Below are 19,554 nucleotides of genomic sequence, written 5' to 3' on the forward strand. Positions count from 1 at the left end.
ATTTTCCCTGTGCCTTATATTTCTGATGTTTAAATGGATTTTCAGGATTCAGCAAAGCATTTCTAAATTTGTCTTTAAATATTTATTGAATTTCTTGTAATAACATTAAGATTATATGGTGCTTAATTGCACTTGATTAAATGTATTCTGAAGTAATTGATGCAGTTACAGTACATGGCAAAAAAGGAGTAGCACACTCTAATGTGCTAATAGCTTCCTGTTGTTCAATTAACTTGGTGTGTTTTCAAGCCCTAAAAATCTGCTGACCTCAATGAGATGGTCACATGTCTTCCTAAATTAAATCATGTTTACCTATTTTGGGCTGTTTCTTAATTAATGGACTTGACAGACTGACTCAAATTTTTCCATCTGCAGGAATAGTAAGGTTTTCAAGATTTCACCTTCCCATTGTTGTTCCTCAAATGCATATTCAACAACTTAAAATTAAAGATTTGAGCACTTTTGAGCAGATTTAGAGAACTGAACCTAATGCTTCATCTTCTAAGAGCTGCAAGAGTGCTTTAAAATGTCACTGCTGATATGGTCTTAACTTCATGCACATTTTTTTCCTAGATGCCTCTTAATCAGAGAAGAGCAAGCCAAAGTAAGGGAAAAACCTCAACTTTCTCATTCTAGTTGCCCTTACACCTGCAATAAAATTTTGCTACTAATACATTAGCATAAGTAACACTTGTACACTGAAAATATATCACCTAAAATACAGGGCAGGTGATTTACTCCTGCCTGGGATTCCTTCTCAATATACATTCTTTCTATGACTATTTATTGCTGATCTGTCCTTACAGCAATTCCATCTACTGATATCTATGGCATAGCAGAAGACCACTTTTACATGTCTTGACTTTGTAATACTCATCCAGGGACCATTCTGCCCTTATGCTCTGGCAAAAGGTATAAAAGAATAAGTAATCTAAATAAACAAATACAGAAATAGTGGTTTGACTGCATAATTTCTTTGAGATTAATTTTACATAGCCAAAATGACCTGTGGTCTCAGTGTTGCACAGACTTGTTTGGAATTAACTGACAGTTCCAGGATTCTAGTGTTCTATTAGCATATCACAGTTTGTCACAAAGTAAATGAAAAGAGTTTTATGCTGGGCAGATGCAAGAGAGGATTGGGGAGCTGAACTTTGTTATCAGCTTTGGAATGAGCAAGGTCATCTCAGCCTCTGAAGAGGTTAAAATTTTCTGAACCAGTGGAGGGATATTGTCGGGCATCAGACAGTGAAGATCTTAATGGATTTTGAGGACTACCTTATCCTGTAGTGGTTGGCCAGCAGGTTGTGGTAAAACACAGTATTGCAGCTTGTTCTCTACAGTTCTGTGAAAGAAGGGCTGGTGATTTCTAAGGAAAAAAGATTAATTGTAAGACCACTGGATAAGAATTTTGGAGAAACGGGGTTAAGCAATGACAGATGTCCCATAAGGCAAGACAGAACTTCATAGCAGAAACAGACAACAGCTAAAGTTTCATTTGATAAAATAAGGTACACAACCTTTGATGCATGAGCCTGTCTCCCAGTTCTTCAGAGCTGCCCACAGAAGTATTTCACTTGACAGTGAAGAGTAGGGAAGACATCTGTTCTGATTGTTCCATCATGAATTGATTCTAGGCCATACTTCCCACATCTGTTCAGTAAGTGGCACTTCCTTAGTGTTACAAATGTACTTTGAGCAATGTGAGAAGTGAAAGGTTCTCTGATTTTTTACCTTTTTACCAGTCTGTTTTGGTTTTCTTTGCAAGCAGTTATAGGATTTTCACAATAATAGTATGAAATAACAGCCTGAATTGTGAGCACCAGATTGGGTGCAAGCCTTGTCAGCCTGTTTCAGCTCAGTCATTGAGACATCTTGCTGCTGTAATATTTGTGTAGTTTTTAGCATATCCAAAGCTTCAAAAGAGAGACTGCGTTACTCTTTTTCTAAAATAACAACGGTAGAAAATTTTGACAGTAAAGGAGGGAAGTGTAAATTTTCAGTTTCACCCTTTGGACTATGACTAAAGGCCTTCAGCTATCTAGAGGGAAGGCAGATTCATATTTTAGATGATGAAAGGAAGACACAATAGCAAGTTGGAGGGGTTTCTAAGACTTTTGAAAGGTATTTGGATGAAATGTGAAACTCAATCTTTTTTGAAATTATTATTTGTTTTGACACAAGATTATTTAGCTCTTCTGTGTTGAAAAATGTGCTTAAGTTGGAGCAGTAGGTGGAACCAGATTTAAGTAATAGTCTTCCCCTGTGAAGTCAGCTTTCAGTATGTACAAGGTACAGCGTTTGTGGCTAAATGTCCCATGGTGCTGTCTTACACTATTAAGCTCCTACTATGGTTTACACTCAAATGTGATCTGTAAACATCAAGTGCCCTGAGACCTAAGGATGAGAGAAAAAAAAGAAGTAAATCTAATGTAATGTATCACAAGTGCTTTTTATTTATGGTATAGAACAGAAGATAAGGAGGAAAAGAACTTCAATGATGTTGGAAAAAAGCCTTCTGTGCAAAGAGCTTGTCCTGTTGTTTTAAAACTTCAGGTGCACATGAGCATTTGTAAACCATAGAATGTAAGAGGCAACATGAACTTTGGTTATCTTCTTTAACATATCACATGTGGAAGGAGGTTGTATTTTTTAAGTTCAAGGCTGAACTTCTAATTTCTTTATCTTTAGAACAGGTATCACTTAGGTTAACAATTCCTGCTGATGTTTTCACATACTGTTTGTAAATGTGTAACTTTGTATTCCCTTACTCTGGTCAAATGCAGGACACACAATGTAGCCCTAGAAAGTAATTGTCAAGTTCATGATGCTTGCAGCTGTGAAACCATCTACTTTAAGATGACTTTACACATGGAAAATTGTAGACTTTCTAGCCTCACAGTAGAGTGCATAATCTACATGTAAAGAAAATAAATTTCAGAGGTTATAGTTATTGAGATGATTGCATATGGAACCTGTATTTTAGCCAAAGGCTCTATTTCTGAGTAAAGGACCAAACTCAGATGAAATTAGTATTGTGATTTAAGAGGTAGCATTCTTGTTAAATATGTACAAAGTGCTTTTGCTCTTTTTATTCCAACTTTTACATTATTAAACATTATAATGTGTTCTTTTGAAGCCTCTTCATGGTGCCATTTAGATTTTTCTGTTGTGGCAGGGAAATAATAAAGAGGTTTTATATGTTGAATTTATGGATCTCCAGGCCTAATGGCTGGTTAGGAGATAGTGATAAGCCTGCTGAAGAATGCACTTTTGATTTACAAATGATATATGGTTGGGTAAGTGACGAGATACTATCTCTGACTTCACGCTTGCCTCAAAGGTATCTGAATGGTTCTTGAATGTCTATGTCTTCAATTTAGTCTATGTCTTTAAGTTCAGTCTTAACACACATTTCTGTCTAAGAAAATTACCACTTTTAATACATAATATGTAAAAGTTCATATTTCAAGTCCTGTTAAATGTTTTTAAAAGACTATATAAAAAAAAATCTTATTTCTGTAAGCATCGGTCTAAAAAATTGTCCTGTTTTTGTGCCTTCAGAAACAAACTTGTAGGTAAATTGAGGTACCAACTGGAAAAAATCATTTGCTTAGAGATATGTCCTTAGAATAAATAATAAACCTTTTAGCCTTAAGGAATGGTGCTTGGCAAAATTCATCCCATGTTTGCATATCTCATGTGCTTCAGTGAAGACAAGGCAACACCATCAACTTATCACCCAAGGTAGGGAGAAAATACTGTCTCTGAATTGTAAAGGCCTGAAGTACTGTGCTGAAGAAAAGTTCATAATTACTCAGTCTACTCATGTGTTCCTCTATTCATTAGTATCAGATAAAGGCCAGAATGCAGAATTTCAAAATTAGGTAACTGCTGTGTAATCCGGCATTAGTAGGATTTGTCTCTCTCAAGCACACTTTTTTTTTAATTTAGTGTAGCAGTGCATGACCTGAAATATTTCATTGAATATTTCATTGAACATATACTTCATATACTTCATATACATTCATATACTTCATTGAACTATATATACTATATATACTATACTATATATACTACATGAACATGAAGTGTATTTCCAGAGCAAAAATAAAATATAGACGTGCCTTAATCTAATGAAACAGGAGCTGTGGACTAAAGAATACATGTAAAATAGCTGAAATTATAAAGTACTACACCCTCAAGAATTTTTATCCAGTATTAGATCTGTTACCATATTTTAAAATATTTAGAATTATTCCAAGGACTGCACCTAAAGTGAAGGCAACCTTGAAAAAGTACCCAATGCAATAAAATGAGACATAGGAAGTGTTGTGTGAGTTGATAAAATTGTGCTGTTCTATTTCTTCATTGTCAGCACAAATCCTTGTTTATTAAAAATTTAGCTTGAAGGAAACTTTAATTAATTACAGGTTCAGTAAATCCTGACTAGGATTCTGCCTTGGTGTGTTTACAATGAATGGCCTTCATGTGCCTGTGTTTCACTTCTGTTCTCTCTGCTACCTGACAGCGTGATTTATGGCTGTTGTTTTCTACCAGTCCACTGTTTGCCCTCTAGGAGGGATTGGTCTCTTGAGCCTCCATAATAACAGCAGCACTTTCTCAAAACATCTTTTAATGACAAGAGTGTAGCATTCTGTAAGTCAGGCTAATTGCAGACATACCCTATTAATTGCAAAAATTAGGAGAGGTTACATATTTTACAAGCTTTTAATTTTAAATCACCCGAGATGATTTGTCTTAAGTGTTTGGGTAGAGATGTCTACAATATTCTATGACAGACCATTGCTGAGACTCGATAAAAGTTGCAGACTATGGATACTGTACCAGGTAGAATTAAGCTTTGGATGTCCACACCTGCAGAGAAATCCTACTCTGTAATACAAATTATTCTAAAGATTGCATGTTCTCTTGAGACTCGTGATAGCAACATTAAATAATGTGTTGTGGTTTTATCAGGAGATGATAATCAGAAAGCAGATATTCTTGAACAGTTAAACTCACAAGTTTTTTTGAATCTTGGGGTGTCTGTGAGCCAGCAATTTTACAGAAAAAGGTCATGGATATTGACACCATCTGAGTTTTTGACACGGGTTTTTCCCTTTTGTTCGGTTTTTTAATTGTTTTTTGTGGGTTGTTTTTTAATTAAAGGCACTTCTAGTAATAAGCAGTTTGTCTTTCCCTTAGCAAATTTGGTGGTGGTTGTACTTTGTTTTCCCCTTCTCATCATCTGCTGTTTAAGTCGTCTAGATTTATACATGGAGGATAAATGCAATAAAGATGAGTCCTGAGCACTGTCAAAAGTGATATAGACTGTTCCTGCCCTACATAACTTGCAGTTGTAAAGGCTAGTAAAAACTTGGGGAAAGGTTAAAGCTTACAAGAGAAGCACAAAATTGAAGACTGATAGCAGCTCTATTAATCCTATAATGAGAAAGGTTAGACAGAATTTAGGATTAAACAAACAGATTTTTGTATTTGTTTTTCAGTATTTCACTTGTTTAATTTTCCTCTGACATTCTTGATCTTGCTTGCAATACATAAAGCTCGGTTTGTAAAGTGAGTATAGGAGAACTCAAAGAAGCCCATTACCATAATCAAATTCAGTGTTTGTTTTTTCAGACATTGCCTTTAAAAAATTGAAAATAAAAAGCACTGTTTTTTTCTGACCGGGCTTTTGATAAATTCTGATTGCTATAACACAGTATTCAAGTGCTTCATTCTTTGACAGATGAGCTAAGAATCATGTAATCAAGATCTTGCATATACTTATTTCCTTTGCAAAGTAAATGATAGATCTGCTTTTATAATACTTTTTATATGTACCTTGGACAGCAAATGTCTGTGTGTGGGTCTGAGGATTCTGTCTTACTGATAACGTGCACCTTTTGTTTTTAGGTGAAACTAATTCATGAAATTGCTTCATGCCATGGAATTTTAATTACGTCTTACTCATACATTCGACTGATGCAGGACAACATCCACACGTATGATTGGCATTATGTCATTCTGGATGAGGGTCACAAAATCCGAAATCCAAATGCTGCAGTCACACTTGCATGCAAGCAGGTACTTTCTGAAAAATAAATTTAAGTGCTCTGGAGGAGGTTCCAATATCTAATAGCCTATCATAAAAATATATGTTTGATCATTAATAAAGAATAAAAGCATAAATCACAGTGGTCTGTATTTGACTATTTAACTTAACATTTTTAATGAATTTACATGGGTAAATTTACACAAGTATGGTAGAAGAAAAAAAAATAGAATTTTTAAATTGCATAGTAATTTACCAGTAGTGATAAATGTCAGATTGCTGGTGTGAATTTTCTGCTAACAGTTTATGAACAGTGTATGGCAGAAACCTGTTTTTTCATGAGTGTGAGGCCACATATTTTGACATGAGAGTTTATTGATGGTGAAGATGAATATTCTCTGAGGCAGGATACAACAGGAACCATGAAAATAACTATCTTTTGGTTTTGTGGTTTTTATTAATAGTTCCGCACACCCCATCGAATCATCTTGTCTGGCTCCCCTATGCAAAATAACCTAAAGGAGCTCTGGTCCCTCTTTGACTTTATATTCCCAGGAAAACTGGGGACACTACCTGTCTTCATGGAGCAGTTTTCAGTCCCAATAACCATGGGAGGATATTGCAATGCCTCTCCTGTCCAGGTAAATGCATCCAAAATATCATTTTTCTTGAAGGAAACTGTTCCATCTGTTACTGTTGTTTCTAGTCTGACTTCTAAATGTACTTAGAAGTGCCTGTTCTAGACACTAATAAAAAAAAGAGTTGTGTGTGTATTACTGCTGGTTGTGTAAAAAAATCATTCAACTGAGACCGTTTCATTTATACAGGAGTGCAGCTTATATACACAATTTTCCTGTCTAAAGCCCTAAAGATTAAGTCATTAGAAGTATTCTTTGATATGAAGATAAACAAATTGGAGTGGGAGGTGATTGATCCCACATTTTGATGTATTTAAATAGCACTTTCCTGTTTGCTGTCGAGCTTTGGCAAATTACGCAGTAAGAGGAATCCTTAAATCCAGTCTGAAAACAGTTTTTATTTTAAAAGGCTAAATTAGGTGTTGGAAGTCTGGAAGTAGATAAACTAATTTTGGAAGCAAAAAAATTACTTGAGAAATTATTTTGAATAAGTGTCTGTTAATCTTTGTAGTTGTGGTTCCCAGTATTGATGACAGCTTAAATATTTTTCTGTTTTTAACTAGATAGTAAATAAATTGTCTGCATCATAATCTGCAGACTAAGTTTCATATAAATGCTATTAAACTTATATCCTTTTAACTACTGTTTATAATGTTTTGCATGCATGCATTGCTGAAATTTTATTCTCTTTTCAAGTTTAAGTACTTCTCTTGTATAAATATTAGTAATTTACTAAGTTGTCCTTTCAATTGTTTTTATATATCAATAATTTATTATATTGTTTGCTTTGCTTTAAGACAAATAAAGGTATTTTTAGCCATTATTAGTCATTATTACAGTTAATACCTATCTCACATCCATTACCCCTTACAGAACCATATGCTCCATTTAGGGCCAGAGTGACCTTTAGTTTCTGTGATCATGGGGATTTTCTTGTAGCAATTTTTTTTAAAGTCTCAAGTGAGCACTAATCTTCACTTATTGTCTGGTAACCATTGCTGAAGGCTTCTTTTTTGATCAGTGTATGTATTAGCACTTTTTCATGAGGATCTTGGTTTTGTACAGATTTATACTTGCTTCTTTGTTCATTTTCTAAATTAAATATCTTGCTATTGGTCTCTTTTAAATAGAAATCTGGGGTATCTAAGGAAGCCTTACTTAATCAATTTTATTGTTGCTAACATGAATTTTATTGCAATTCATGTTGTGTTGAACATGTAACTATAGATCCATATAAAACAAGCCAACTAATTTTATTAGGCTTTTCCTATTGCAAATTATATGATTTTGCTAGTTGGTAAAATTATTATCAAGAATCAAAATACAACTTGTGCCTTTTCTTCCTTTTTTCAGGTAAAAACTGCATACAAATGTGCCTGTGTGTTACGGGACACCATAAACCCCTACTTGCTGCGAAGAATGAAGGCTGATGTAAAAATGAGCCTTTCACTTCCAGATAAAAATGAACAGGTTTGCTTATTTTCACTACTAGATCTGAGTCCTCTCCCTCCCCAAAACTCAGTCTTTCATGAAAATTTGGAAATAATTTGTGCTAGTAGCAGATAAAATGCTGGTTAAACTAAAGATAAGGTGCGGAGCTTTCAAGATCCATATTCTTTGACCGTTGTACCGAGTATTAAATTACTGCTGTCTTGCAGGGTCTGTCTGAGTTCACTTATCTAAAAAGTAAAGGACAGATAAGTGTAGTCAGGACTACTTAGTACTGTCCCCTTAAGTCTCAAGTGCATTGAAATGAGTTGTCTGTTTCCTTTTGTACAGCAGGAAACAATTCAGCATTGTTTCCTGTCGTAGAAAGATTAATTGGTGCAGCAAATAACAGAGAAATACTTCCTGACAGTTGTTGATATTGCAAGCTAGCTGACCTGTATGTTATAATAAATTTTCAAAATATTAACCTTGAAAATATGAACCTTGGTGTGAAACTTGTTTGCTTTACTACAAGGTGGTATGTTTCTTTAGGAAACGTTTTCATTCAAAGTAGAGGAGGTTGAAAGTATTAGTTAACTGAATTTCCTACAAATACTCACTTGTAGTAATTATTAGCTGCTTCTTCAGGTTTCAGTGCTTCATACTTTCATGTTCTGTCCTGACTCCTTTCCTGTCTTCTCCCTCTTAAAGAGAAGTACATATGTTAGTCTTTGTAAGACAGTGCTGAAAGGTACATAATAAAGTAGATCATACTGTGTATATGCAGTCTAATGATCTTTTTTTAACCAATTTTTAATTTCTTTACACTACTTTTAACCTTAAAAATAGTATAAAGAACCATTTTCTTAATGTCTAGATATTAGAGTCTGGGGTCCTTAATCTAAAGAACATGATCAGAGACAGTTTAAACAAGTTTGATTTTTGCTCTTGTCAGTCACTACATCAGTTGGTTTTATAGCATAATGTGTGTTGCCTTGAAGGATCCAAGGAAGTGATTTTGTTCCATTTTAGCACATTAGAGCACCTGAGAAATCATTCTATTTCATGCTTAAGGTCTCAAGATAGGACAGATCACGTTTGCTAAACTTCTAAGAATTTGCAAGTTGTAAGGGATGTGACAGACACATGATGTAAAGCTTTGAGAGAATGCTAACATTGCACAGTTACCTCAGTAAAACCTCATTAAAACTAGAAAATGACAGCACTTCCAAAACTAAAGCAATTTGAGGGAAAGATCTACCTACTGGAAAAGAGCACTTAAAGCCTCATGAACCTCATCTTAATGATCATATTCATTCTCTAAAAATTTCTCTTTTTTACTTCTAGTGATTTCTGTGCAGTATCTTTTAACTTAGTATTTCAGTATGTTAAACATCTGTGAAGTTTCATTGTAGCACATGGTAAAATTCTAAAATTCATACAGGCTGGGCTTGAGTGGTTGGTTTGTTTTGTAGGTCCTCTTTTGCCGTTTGACAGAGGAGCAGCGTGAAATCTATCAAAATTACATCAACTCTAAAGAAGTTTACCAGATTCTCAATGGAGACATGCAGGTGGGCATTAATAAGGATAGTGACAAGTAGGGTTTGGTGGATAAAATCATGGACTGGCCTTTGCATTCTTGTAGCTGGATTCTGAGCAGTAAAGGAAGCAAACACACTGATCTCTGTTCAGCTTTCATAGTTGTCTTTTTTTTTTTTTTTCCTCAGAAATGGTGGGTTAAATATATTTGAGTTAGTGGTCCATATGTAGTGACATGTCCAGATAAAAGTAGGAATGGAATGACCTTGACAATGTATTTGTGACCTTGGGAACAAATTCTAGCTTTTTGGATGACCTGTTGTAGGTAACTATGCATACTTTTAACTAATTGCCCAAGTGAAGCAAAGGAAAAGCATAGTTAGTCCTGTGAGTACAGTTCAGGTGTGATAACTTTGTTATGCAACACTTGATGATTTCACAGTATTAACAGAAAGCAGAGCAAATAGCAAACATCCTTGTTTCTGTCTTACTAGTCACTTCTCAACATCTTCTGCCTCCATCCTTCGAATGTATGTGTTGAAATTGCTGTGGCCAAGTGAAGGGTGTAATTGGGGTACAGTTTCAGTTGCTGGCTGCTGCTGCCAGTGTAGAATGTGCTATTCCCTGTGACTCCTACACTGCACACACCTGGTTTGTTTGACATTTTTATGCATGCGATGGATGTGTCTCTCTTCCCTTTTAGCCCTTGTTTGTAGGAGGAGAGGTATTATGTGTTGGCTATAATGTGTAATTCTTATGAACTGTGAAATCCATTCTCCCTGCATACTCAGTGGCTCCAGTCAGTTGTATGGTCAGCATGGCCATGTATAGTGCAGTCCCATACCAAGAACACATTGAACAGTAGTAGTTTTGACTTTTTTGAATTTTCCATATCTCACAAAGGTATAGTGGGCAAGTTTTTTCAAGTGCATAGCCATTTTAGTTATCCCAGTGAAAATTACTTTAAGGAGCTCGTTCTTTTAGAGGTGGCTTGTGGAAGACTCTCAGCAGAAATTTCTCAAAGATTTTACAGAATGGGCTATCATACTTACTAGGGATCTGAAAATTTTGAACAGTAAATGTCAATGCTTTTATTAGATATTCTGTGATGACAACAGCAAATCCCAGCTGAAAAACAACACTGTAAAAACAAACCATAAATTATGGGCAGGCTCATCCAGCTTGTAGTGCTAAAAGATTGAGGGATTCACTGTTGCAAGCTAGTTCATTTTTCAGAATATTCAGAAGTATAAATTACACTTGTAATATTATTGAACAAATGACTGAATAGAACCCTTCTAAAATGCTATCAAAAGTGGCGATTTCAGTTTTGTATGTTTGTTCAAATGTGTTAACTTGTATATTCTTTGTTATGCATTCTGGTGGGTATACTGACTATCTTCAAGATCTGACTTAAGTTACCTGCTAATATGGTGGGAGTTGGAAGAAAAGACATGATAATTTCAAGAAACAAATAGGTGGAATTTTTCCCTTTGAGTAAGAAAAATATGACCTTACAGCTAGGGAGGGACTGGTTTTAGTAGTGTGGAAATTTTTGCAGATTTCCCTTAACATTGTCACCAGAATAGGCTCACAAGTACATAATACTTCAATCACTTTCTCTTGTACTGCTTTTTCCTAAAACTTTCCCTTAAGCAAGTATTAGCATCAAAACATTACTAAAAACAGCATTGATGGTGAGTGGATTAATCTATTGCTGTTTATTTTTCTTGTCCACACCCCATGTAGATACAAGTATTTGTCATGAAAATAGAAATATTTTTATTTTCTATTCTTTAGATTCTCTTGGGACTATCAACTTTGAGAAAGATTTGCAATCACCCTGACTTTGTTGCTGATAGCCCCAGAATTTTGAAGAGTGTGCCAGATGCTGAAGCAGAGGATCCAAATCAGTTTGGATATTGGAAACGTTCTGGAAAAATGATAGTGGTAGAATCCTTGCTGAAAATATGGCACAAGCAAGGTCACAGAGTGCTGTTTTTCACTCAGTCGAGACAGGTAAGATGATCTAATTGCTTGTCATTTTAGCTATTACTGTTACTTAAAACATGTCTGTGAGTTCCAAAAAAACTTGTAAGTAGAGCTACCTTTTGTAGTGTATTTCTCATAAAATCAACACCTTATTTGAGAAAGTTACTGAAATGACTGATATCTTTGGAATAATCAGAGCCCAGTTCCCAAACCTAGTAAGTTTTACTGGAAAGACACAGTATTGTGGCAGTGGCCCAGTCTCAATATACTGGGTCAAAGCTGTATTGGTTGTATGTGTATGGTATCAGGCTGTCCCTGCTGTGAAGTTTCAGGATACAGCTGGTAGTCAGTTTGCATGCTCTGTGTAGTGTCTGTGCACGTCTGATCCTCAGAATCTGTACCTTCAGGACAGTGGCACAGGCAGTGACATTTGTTTTCTCTGTGTACTCACAGTTTTGTCTTCCTTCTGTGGATTTCCTTGGGATGCTGCACCCGTCTTGAGGCTATGGCCCTGGACTTTCCAAACCAAGCACAAATACTCCACTGCATTCAGCTGTGAAATAATTTCTTTTCCCCCATTTACATAAGTTGGGTTTCTGTCATTTAAGAAAGTGTTTCAAGTTTTTAATTGTCATCATTTTTTTGATTGGCACTGCATTTAGTTCCAGAAATTCTTATAGGTTCATCACAAAGATGCTCAGTCTTCACATCTGGATTTTATTAAATCTTTTCCATCACTACAGATGATGCAGATACTTGAAGTCTTTGTGAGATACAGAAACTATTCCTACCTCAGGATGGATGGCACCACAGCAGTAGCTTCCAGACAGCCTCTTGTAGCAAAATACAATGAGGTGAGATGTTCTATCCCACACATGAATACATATTAATGAGTATGACTGAGTTCTTACATTCCATTTTGTTCTGTTTTTAAATATACTACTTCAGGTTGGAGACACAAAACAGGGGAGTTCAGTGAAATGAAACCCTTGTCTTTGTGAGAGAGGGGGGAAAAAAGTAATCTGTTATTTCACACCAAAGTTGGGCTTTCTGATAAGGAAAGAAATGCACTTGAGAAGGGGGAAAATCAATTTTATTGGATAACAGTAAATTAAATTTAGATCAGACTACTTTTATTTGTCAAAAGAAATACTAACTGAACAAGGAAATGTGTTCCTTCTCTTGGCTTCCTTTGCGACTTTGCATATAATGCTGATAAAATAATCCAGGAAATAATTATGTTTTTTAAGGTTAGATTTTGGTAATTCTTGCTTTAGTAAATTAATCTTCTGTGTCACAGGACAAATCCATTTTTCTTTTTCTTCTGACAACTCGTGTTGGTGGCATTGGAGTTAACTTGGTTGGTGCTGACCGGGTTATTATTTATGATCCTGACTGGAATCCCAGTGTGGACACACAGGTGAGTTTGATTTTTTACATTCCATTTACCAGCCAAATTGAAATAAAACTGAAGATGAAATGACATTTATCTCTTCAAACAGTGTTAAAGCACTATGTTGCTCTTTCCTAAGTTGCTGTTCCCAGCAATGATCACTTCGGGTGCAGCTCCACATTAGGATTACTCTTGTGGCAAAGCCAATTTAAGTGGTTCCCACCACATCCCCTATATGCTGATATACCTTACCACTCTTCAGTACTGTTGATTCATGTAGTCAGTTCAAATGATCTGTGTTTTTAAAATAAACAAAGCAGAGTTTCTGAAGGGAAAGTACAGCTGTGCGTGCTCTTGAACAGGCAGGCCTGTTGGTGGTGACCATGCAGGGTGAGAAAAAGAGAACAGATGCTGCTCCAATTGGCTTTCTCACTAGATAATGATATGTAGCTGTGACCTTAGAGAGCTGCTCTAAGCTTTAAGAAGTTGTTCACTATATTGTGGAGTGATAAGACTGTTTTATCAAATCAGGTAGCAGTTACATGGTGCTTACAAGTTTGAGAGAAAGAAGCTTTTTTATGGAAATTCTATGTAGCTCTGAGATCTGCAGGTGTCTGACTTAGAGTGCTCTGTATTAGTGGCTGGTTCAAGATGTTTGTAGGAAAGATTTCATTTAAGGTAAAGAAGAGAAGTTCAAAAGAAAGTTGTGTACTAAAGCTCTGTTGTGAAATTTCCTTCTGGAATAAGTGTATATAAAGTACATATTCAAGGTAAAAGTTCCGATTTTAACATAATCTATTTATTGATAATTTTTGCATAGATTTCCTGGTACAATTGGAGACTTTCTAGATCTTTTTCCTCTCCTGCTGAGTTAGTTACCACTTCTTGAAGTATTTGTTAAATGTCCAAACTAACTTTTTGAAAGAGTGTTATCATTAGCTCCCTGTCAGACACATTTGAGAGGCTCATGTCTGGTTATCAAATCTTTTGTCTTCCAGGCTCGGGAACGTGCTTGGAGAATAGGCCAAAAGAGAGAGGTGACTGTGTATAGGCTGCTCACTGCAGGTACTATTGAGGAGAAGATATACCACAGGTCAGTCAGAACAATTTCTTGGATACAGCTGCATGCTCAGGAAAATGATTGTAGCAAATCCAAGGTGGTGTTACAGTGACATACCTGTGCATGTGCACAAATTGCTTATAATCCCCTTGGTCACGATGGGCACATTGTGGAGAACTTCAGCTTCTTCTGAGAAATGGAAAACCTTTTTCCCTTACTAGACTCCCAGCTGTACTGCTCTGTTCCTAGCTGCAAGACTCATGTGCTAAACGTACCTTATCAGTCTGTTCCAGCAGCTGTGTCCAGCACATCCAGAATTCACTGTAAAACAGTGTATGAGGCATAGACAGAAAACAGTGAGCACCTTATTCAGAACATGAGACTCAACAAGTCTGAAATGCAAATTCAAATCAAGTTCTTTATATTCTCCTTGGGATGTATCAAGATGTATGTGGTACATATATCTATTTACTACTGTGCAAACCCAATTTGATTTTATTCCCAATTCATTCCAGAGTGAAAGAATTAAATCCCAATAACTACCAGTCATATTCATGTTATTTATTCCAAAATGTAGCTAAAACCTTTAAAGTGCTTGTATTTCAAAATCAATGAAATCTTTTTGGTTTGCTTTCCCATTCAGCTTTCTCAGTAGTTAGCTTCACTCACATTAATTCCAGATGAATGTACATAGGAATCCTGTGCTAGACTTCAATCTTCAGAACTGAAATACCCTCTTAGAAAGTTCAGATGAAGAAAAGGCTCTAAATAATGAAATACCCATACTTACTGAATGCCTTTTTTTAGTCTGTTTTGCCATATGGACACAAAGCATCTGCTGTTTGCTTTGCATCCCCCTGGCACACTTCTGTTTGGACAACACTGACTGCATCAAGGAATTGGACTCTTAACAGTTAGGACAGCCATCAGAAATTAATTTCTTTCCAGAGCAGTGAAGTGGACCTTGAACTTTAAGAAGTTGTCTTTTCTGTTTTCCTGTGTTTTATGCCTGGAAATGAAAACTTAGTTTTTTGACCACTGGATTTAAAAATAGTTTCCCTGCTTAATATTAGCAGAACCAAAAGTGTGATAAAAACTGTGTGAAAGAACTGATTTCCAGTTTTATTTAGGGGTTTATTTTTTTTACAGAATATTTTATTACAGAATGTTTTATTACAGAATAAAACAGCTTTTGCTCTAGACACTATATAGTACAAATGTGGCACAGAAGCAGTTTTACCAATACTAGAAGATTTCTTGCAGCTTTGTGCCCCTACCGATTTGTTCCTTTTGGTCCTCTTCAGGTGCGCTCTTTTCTTCTCAGCCACAAGTCTGATTCCCCTTTTCAGTGGCTGTCATCCAGTCATCACCATCAGACTGAGCTACTCTGCTGCTTTTGATTCCTCCAATCAACTGAACCCATAAAATATTGTCATTTTAACAAGCTCTTGTTTTTCTTTCAGGAGCTTTCTGATTGTTTTATTGTTACATATGCAAGCTTTTCAATTTTAATGGACAAAAATGTTCTAGCTGTGAAGTTATTTATTGCTTAGTGAAGGGATGCCTCATAGGACATCTCAGGATGGTGGTTACCTGTTGTGTTATGGGGTTGTTGCAAAATAATAAATCCCTGTGTTTAACAATTTACTTGGTTGTTTGAAAGTTACTAACTCAAGATGGTCTTTTGGAAACTAACATCATCTTCCTACTGCTTAATTGTTCTGCAGGGTAATGTTTGTGCTTATAGTTTTCTGTTTAAGTACTGTACTCAGTACTTAAACATAGCTAGACATTGTTTCATGCACAAAGTATTTATTTTTTTCTTTTTTAGACAAATCTTCAAACAGTTTTTAACAAACAGAGTGCTGAAAGACCCTAAGCAGAATCGTTTCTTCAAATCCAATGACCTTTATGAACTATTTACTCTGAACAGTCCAGATGTGTCTCAGGGGACAGAAACAAGTGCAATTTTTGCAGGTACATGGAGTTTTTTCTGTTTGGAAGAAAAAACATCTTAATTGTTTGTTAAGTGGATACTAATTTCATTCATCCCTCAGGTACTGGTTCAGATGTTCAAGTCCCAAAGCCACCTGATAATGGCACTTCTAAACGTGATGTCCATCTTGCGGAAAGCAGCTCACACAAGAAAATCAAGTCCTCCAGTTCCTATTCCACCACACACATGAAGGATTCTTCTTGTAAAGCAATAGAGACAAGTGAGGAAACCAAGGGAAATTTGGAAGCCTTTGACCAAAATAGCTGCACAAAAGATAACACACAAGCTGCTACTGATACAAATTCATTCAATGAAAGCAAGGAGGAGTGTTTGGAAAGTGATGACAAATGCATATCCCAGTCGATGCCATGCAATGCAGGGTCTTCAGAGGATGCTGAATGTCTGACTGCCGTGGTGGCTGGTGAAGGATGTGGAGCAGCTAATGCAGATGCCAGGACACATCTTAGCCTTACTTGTGATGCAGCTGGCTCTTGGGAAAAGCAGGATGCTAAAACTGAAGACGGGCAATTTGATAATAATCATTATAAGTGTATTTCAAAAACAAAGCACAGGGTGGACATGCTGTCGCATGACAGCCACAAAGATAAGTCTAAGAAGAAACATCACAAAGATGCCAAATTTGAAGGAAAGCGCATTCCTCATCTAGTGAAACAAAAGCAATACAGAAAGGAGAACAGTGAAGAGCAAGATTCAAAGAAAAATGATGACTATGTCTTGCAGAAACTTTTCAAAAAATCAGGTAACAGTTGTTTGGCTGCTGACTAAACAGAGGTATATAAAACCTATGCAAATGATGGAAAGAGCAGATCTGTTACTCTGATGGTTAGAGCTACAATACAAAAGATGTTTGTTCTGTTACTTGAGTGAAACTTAAAATGTTCATTGTTTAAGTTTAATTTAAATTTAATTCCAGTTAACTTTAATTCCAGTTACAAATTTGATAATTACCTTGGCACAAACTGTTCAGAGCAATCCAAATTTCCGGATATAGAAGTATATGCAATGTTTCTTCTGGATATTTCCAGGATGTAATCAACCTTCATTTACACAAGGGTTTCACTTCTGTCTGTCTTGTCTGTAACAATGGAAATGATCAATTTTCCCACATAATTGCCCGGTCTGTTGTGAATAATGACCTCATCAGCACACCAGAAGTGATTTGCTGTCAGATTGATTACTTAACTGATAGAGAAAGGGGTTCTCTCATTAGAAATTACTGTACTGATGTGCTTAATATAATCACCCTGAAGAAGGAAAAACGCAGTTGTGGCATTCACTTAAAAAGTGAATGTTTGATTTTCACATAAATTAAGAGATGTCCTCCTTCACCTTTTGTATCCTTTTGGTTTTAGGGGTACACAGTGTTATGAAGCATGATGCTATTATGGATGCTTCCAGTGCAGATCATGTGCTGGAGGAAGCAGAAGCAAGCAGAGTGGCCCAGGACGCCTTGAGAGCCTTAAGACTCTCTCGTCAGCAATGTTTAGGAGCTGCTTCTGGTGTGCCAACCTGGACAGGCACGAGTGGTCTTTCAGGTGCACCATCAGGAATAAAGTGAGTTCAGTTCTCACTCTGCTTTCCCAAAAACAGAGGAGTTGCTTAGGATGTTAAAGATTTACATTTTTCATCTTGTTATTTGCAGTAAAATGCATCAAAGTTATGTGCATGCTTTTTATTTAATATAGACATGAAAGCATATTACAAGCATAGGTAGTCCATTCTGAAGTACAAAGAAAGCGTTATTGTAACACAGTGGAAAAGAATGCTTAGCAGAGGGATCTTAAGAACCCTAAAGCACAAACCCAGTCTGTCTTTGAAATGTCTTGGTTTGAAGGGAAGGCAGGACCCTCCCTTGGAATGGAAAAGTAAATCCCCTCCCTCCATGTTACTGTAATTTTGAAATTAAGGGGTTCTCAGGCAAGGATATGAGAACAGGAATAACAGTTCTTTGCTAGTATGTATAATAAGGCAAACAAACAACAACTCTGGCAGTAGCACCAGACAGAACAGGACCCAGTGATGCATTAGCACCAGACAGAACAGGACCCAGTGATGCACCAGACAGAACAGGACCCAGTGATGCATTAGCACCAGACAACAGGACCCAGTGATGCACCAGACAGAACAGGACCCAGTGATGCATTAGCACCGGACAGAACAGGACCCAGTGATGCATTAGCACCAGACAGAACAGGACCCAGTGATGCATTAGCACCGGACAGAACAGGACCCAGTGATGCATTAGCTCCAGACAGAACAGGACCCAGGGACCCTTCCCCTCTCTGCAGCTCCGGGCGCGGCCGGCAGGGGGCGCTGCTGCTCCCGCCGGGCGGGGCGGGGCGCGGATTCCCCCGCGCCGGCAGGGGGCGCTGTGGCGCGGGCTGAGGCCACACGCGGTAATGGCGGCTCGGCCCCGACGGGAAGGGATGGGAGAGAGGCTTTGCTTCACAAACCCCCCGGGACAGCCGGTCCCGGTGCCCAGCAGCACTTACGGAAACAGCAAGCTGGGCCGGCAGGAATGAGCAAAAATCCCGGGGTGGTAGCAAGATGTATCAGAAGCTTCGGGGCTGTGGCTGGAACCGCGGGACGCCTCGGGCCTCTGCGTGGGGATGGGGGCTGCACTGCAGTAAAGTTCGGAGCAGCGCCGAGGTGGCGGCGGGGATGGGACAGCGGCAGCCCGGCTCCCGGCAGGGCAGGGAGGGGCGAGGCCGAGATCCCGGAAGCCGAGCAGACGAAGATAGGTCTTTCGTTTAGTGAGGCAGATGTTAATAAAGGCTTAGTCCAACGACTGGTCTTACCCACAGAAAGGACGAGGCAGTACAGGCCTGGGCTCCGGCGGTGACAGGGAATTCTCGCAGTAAGCAACAGCCCGCCTGTCCTCCTCCGAAACCCAGAGCGAGAGCCCTAGCAGCTCCCCAGCCCCCATTTTCTGTCTGCCCAAATCTCCAGGTATCCCCTCTCCCTTGTGTATCCCCTCTCCCTTGAGTTTGGCCACTCTTTTGTTTTTCTTAAGTACCCATAAGTACCCAATAGTTAGTTTCCTAGCAACTTATGGGAAAAAATTCCATAAATGCAAGAGGAAGCAACCCAACCCCCAACAGAAAAATACTATCCTAATAATTTTAAGGATGTTTCATGGAGTTAATTCTTTAATGCTTTTTTAGGAGTCGGTTTGGTCAAAAAAGAAACTCCATGCTGCTTTCTTCACATTCCACTTGTGCATCACCTGCAAAGAAGCAAAAGGTAAGAAATACAAGCTAACATTTCTGTTTTAATATCTGATATATGTGAAGTGTTATGATTTATGGTGGTGTCATACACATCTGTTGTATGATTATGTAGAATTCTAGAATTTTTAGTTATTTGTGAATTGGATTTTTTATTTTTATGAGGTCTAGTTAGATACAGCAGTCACAAATTGTACTGTGG

At 37.4% G+C, this 19,554-nt stretch overlaps 1 protein-coding gene across 2 annotated transcripts in view; it reads left to right on the plus strand.

The window, feature by feature from the left end:
* The window catches only part of ERCC6 (ERCC excision repair 6, chromatin remodeling factor), a 46,385-nt gene that overhangs the window by 24,221 nt on the left and 2,610 nt on the right, over window positions 1-19,554 (plus strand). For both annotated transcript variants that reach the window (XM_023929587.2, XM_086900378.1), the window contains exons 9-20: window positions 5,920-6,090; window positions 6,523-6,699; window positions 8,050-8,166; window positions 9,600-9,695; window positions 11,464-11,682; window positions 12,399-12,509; window positions 12,956-13,075; window positions 14,047-14,141; window positions 15,940-16,085; window positions 16,166-16,864; window positions 17,478-17,679; window positions 19,290-19,368. In XM_023929587.2, the coding sequence (XP_023785355.2) occupies window positions 5,920-6,090; window positions 6,523-6,699; window positions 8,050-8,166; window positions 9,600-9,695; window positions 11,464-11,682; window positions 12,399-12,509; window positions 12,956-13,075; window positions 14,047-14,141; window positions 15,940-16,085; window positions 16,166-16,864; window positions 17,478-17,679; window positions 19,290-19,368 (2,232 nt within the window). The remainder of the gene's footprint in view (window positions 1-5,919; window positions 6,091-6,522; window positions 6,700-8,049; window positions 8,167-9,599; window positions 9,696-11,463; window positions 11,683-12,398; window positions 12,510-12,955; window positions 13,076-14,046; window positions 14,142-15,939; window positions 16,086-16,165; window positions 16,865-17,477; window positions 17,680-19,289; window positions 19,369-19,554) is intronic.

Source organism: Cyanistes caeruleus, chromosome 8 (assembly GCF_971803275.1).
Source record: "Cyanistes caeruleus chromosome 8, bCyaCae1.hap1.1, whole genome shotgun sequence".
NCBI classification, from domain to species: domain Eukaryota; kingdom Metazoa; phylum Chordata; class Aves; order Passeriformes; family Paridae; genus Cyanistes; species Cyanistes caeruleus.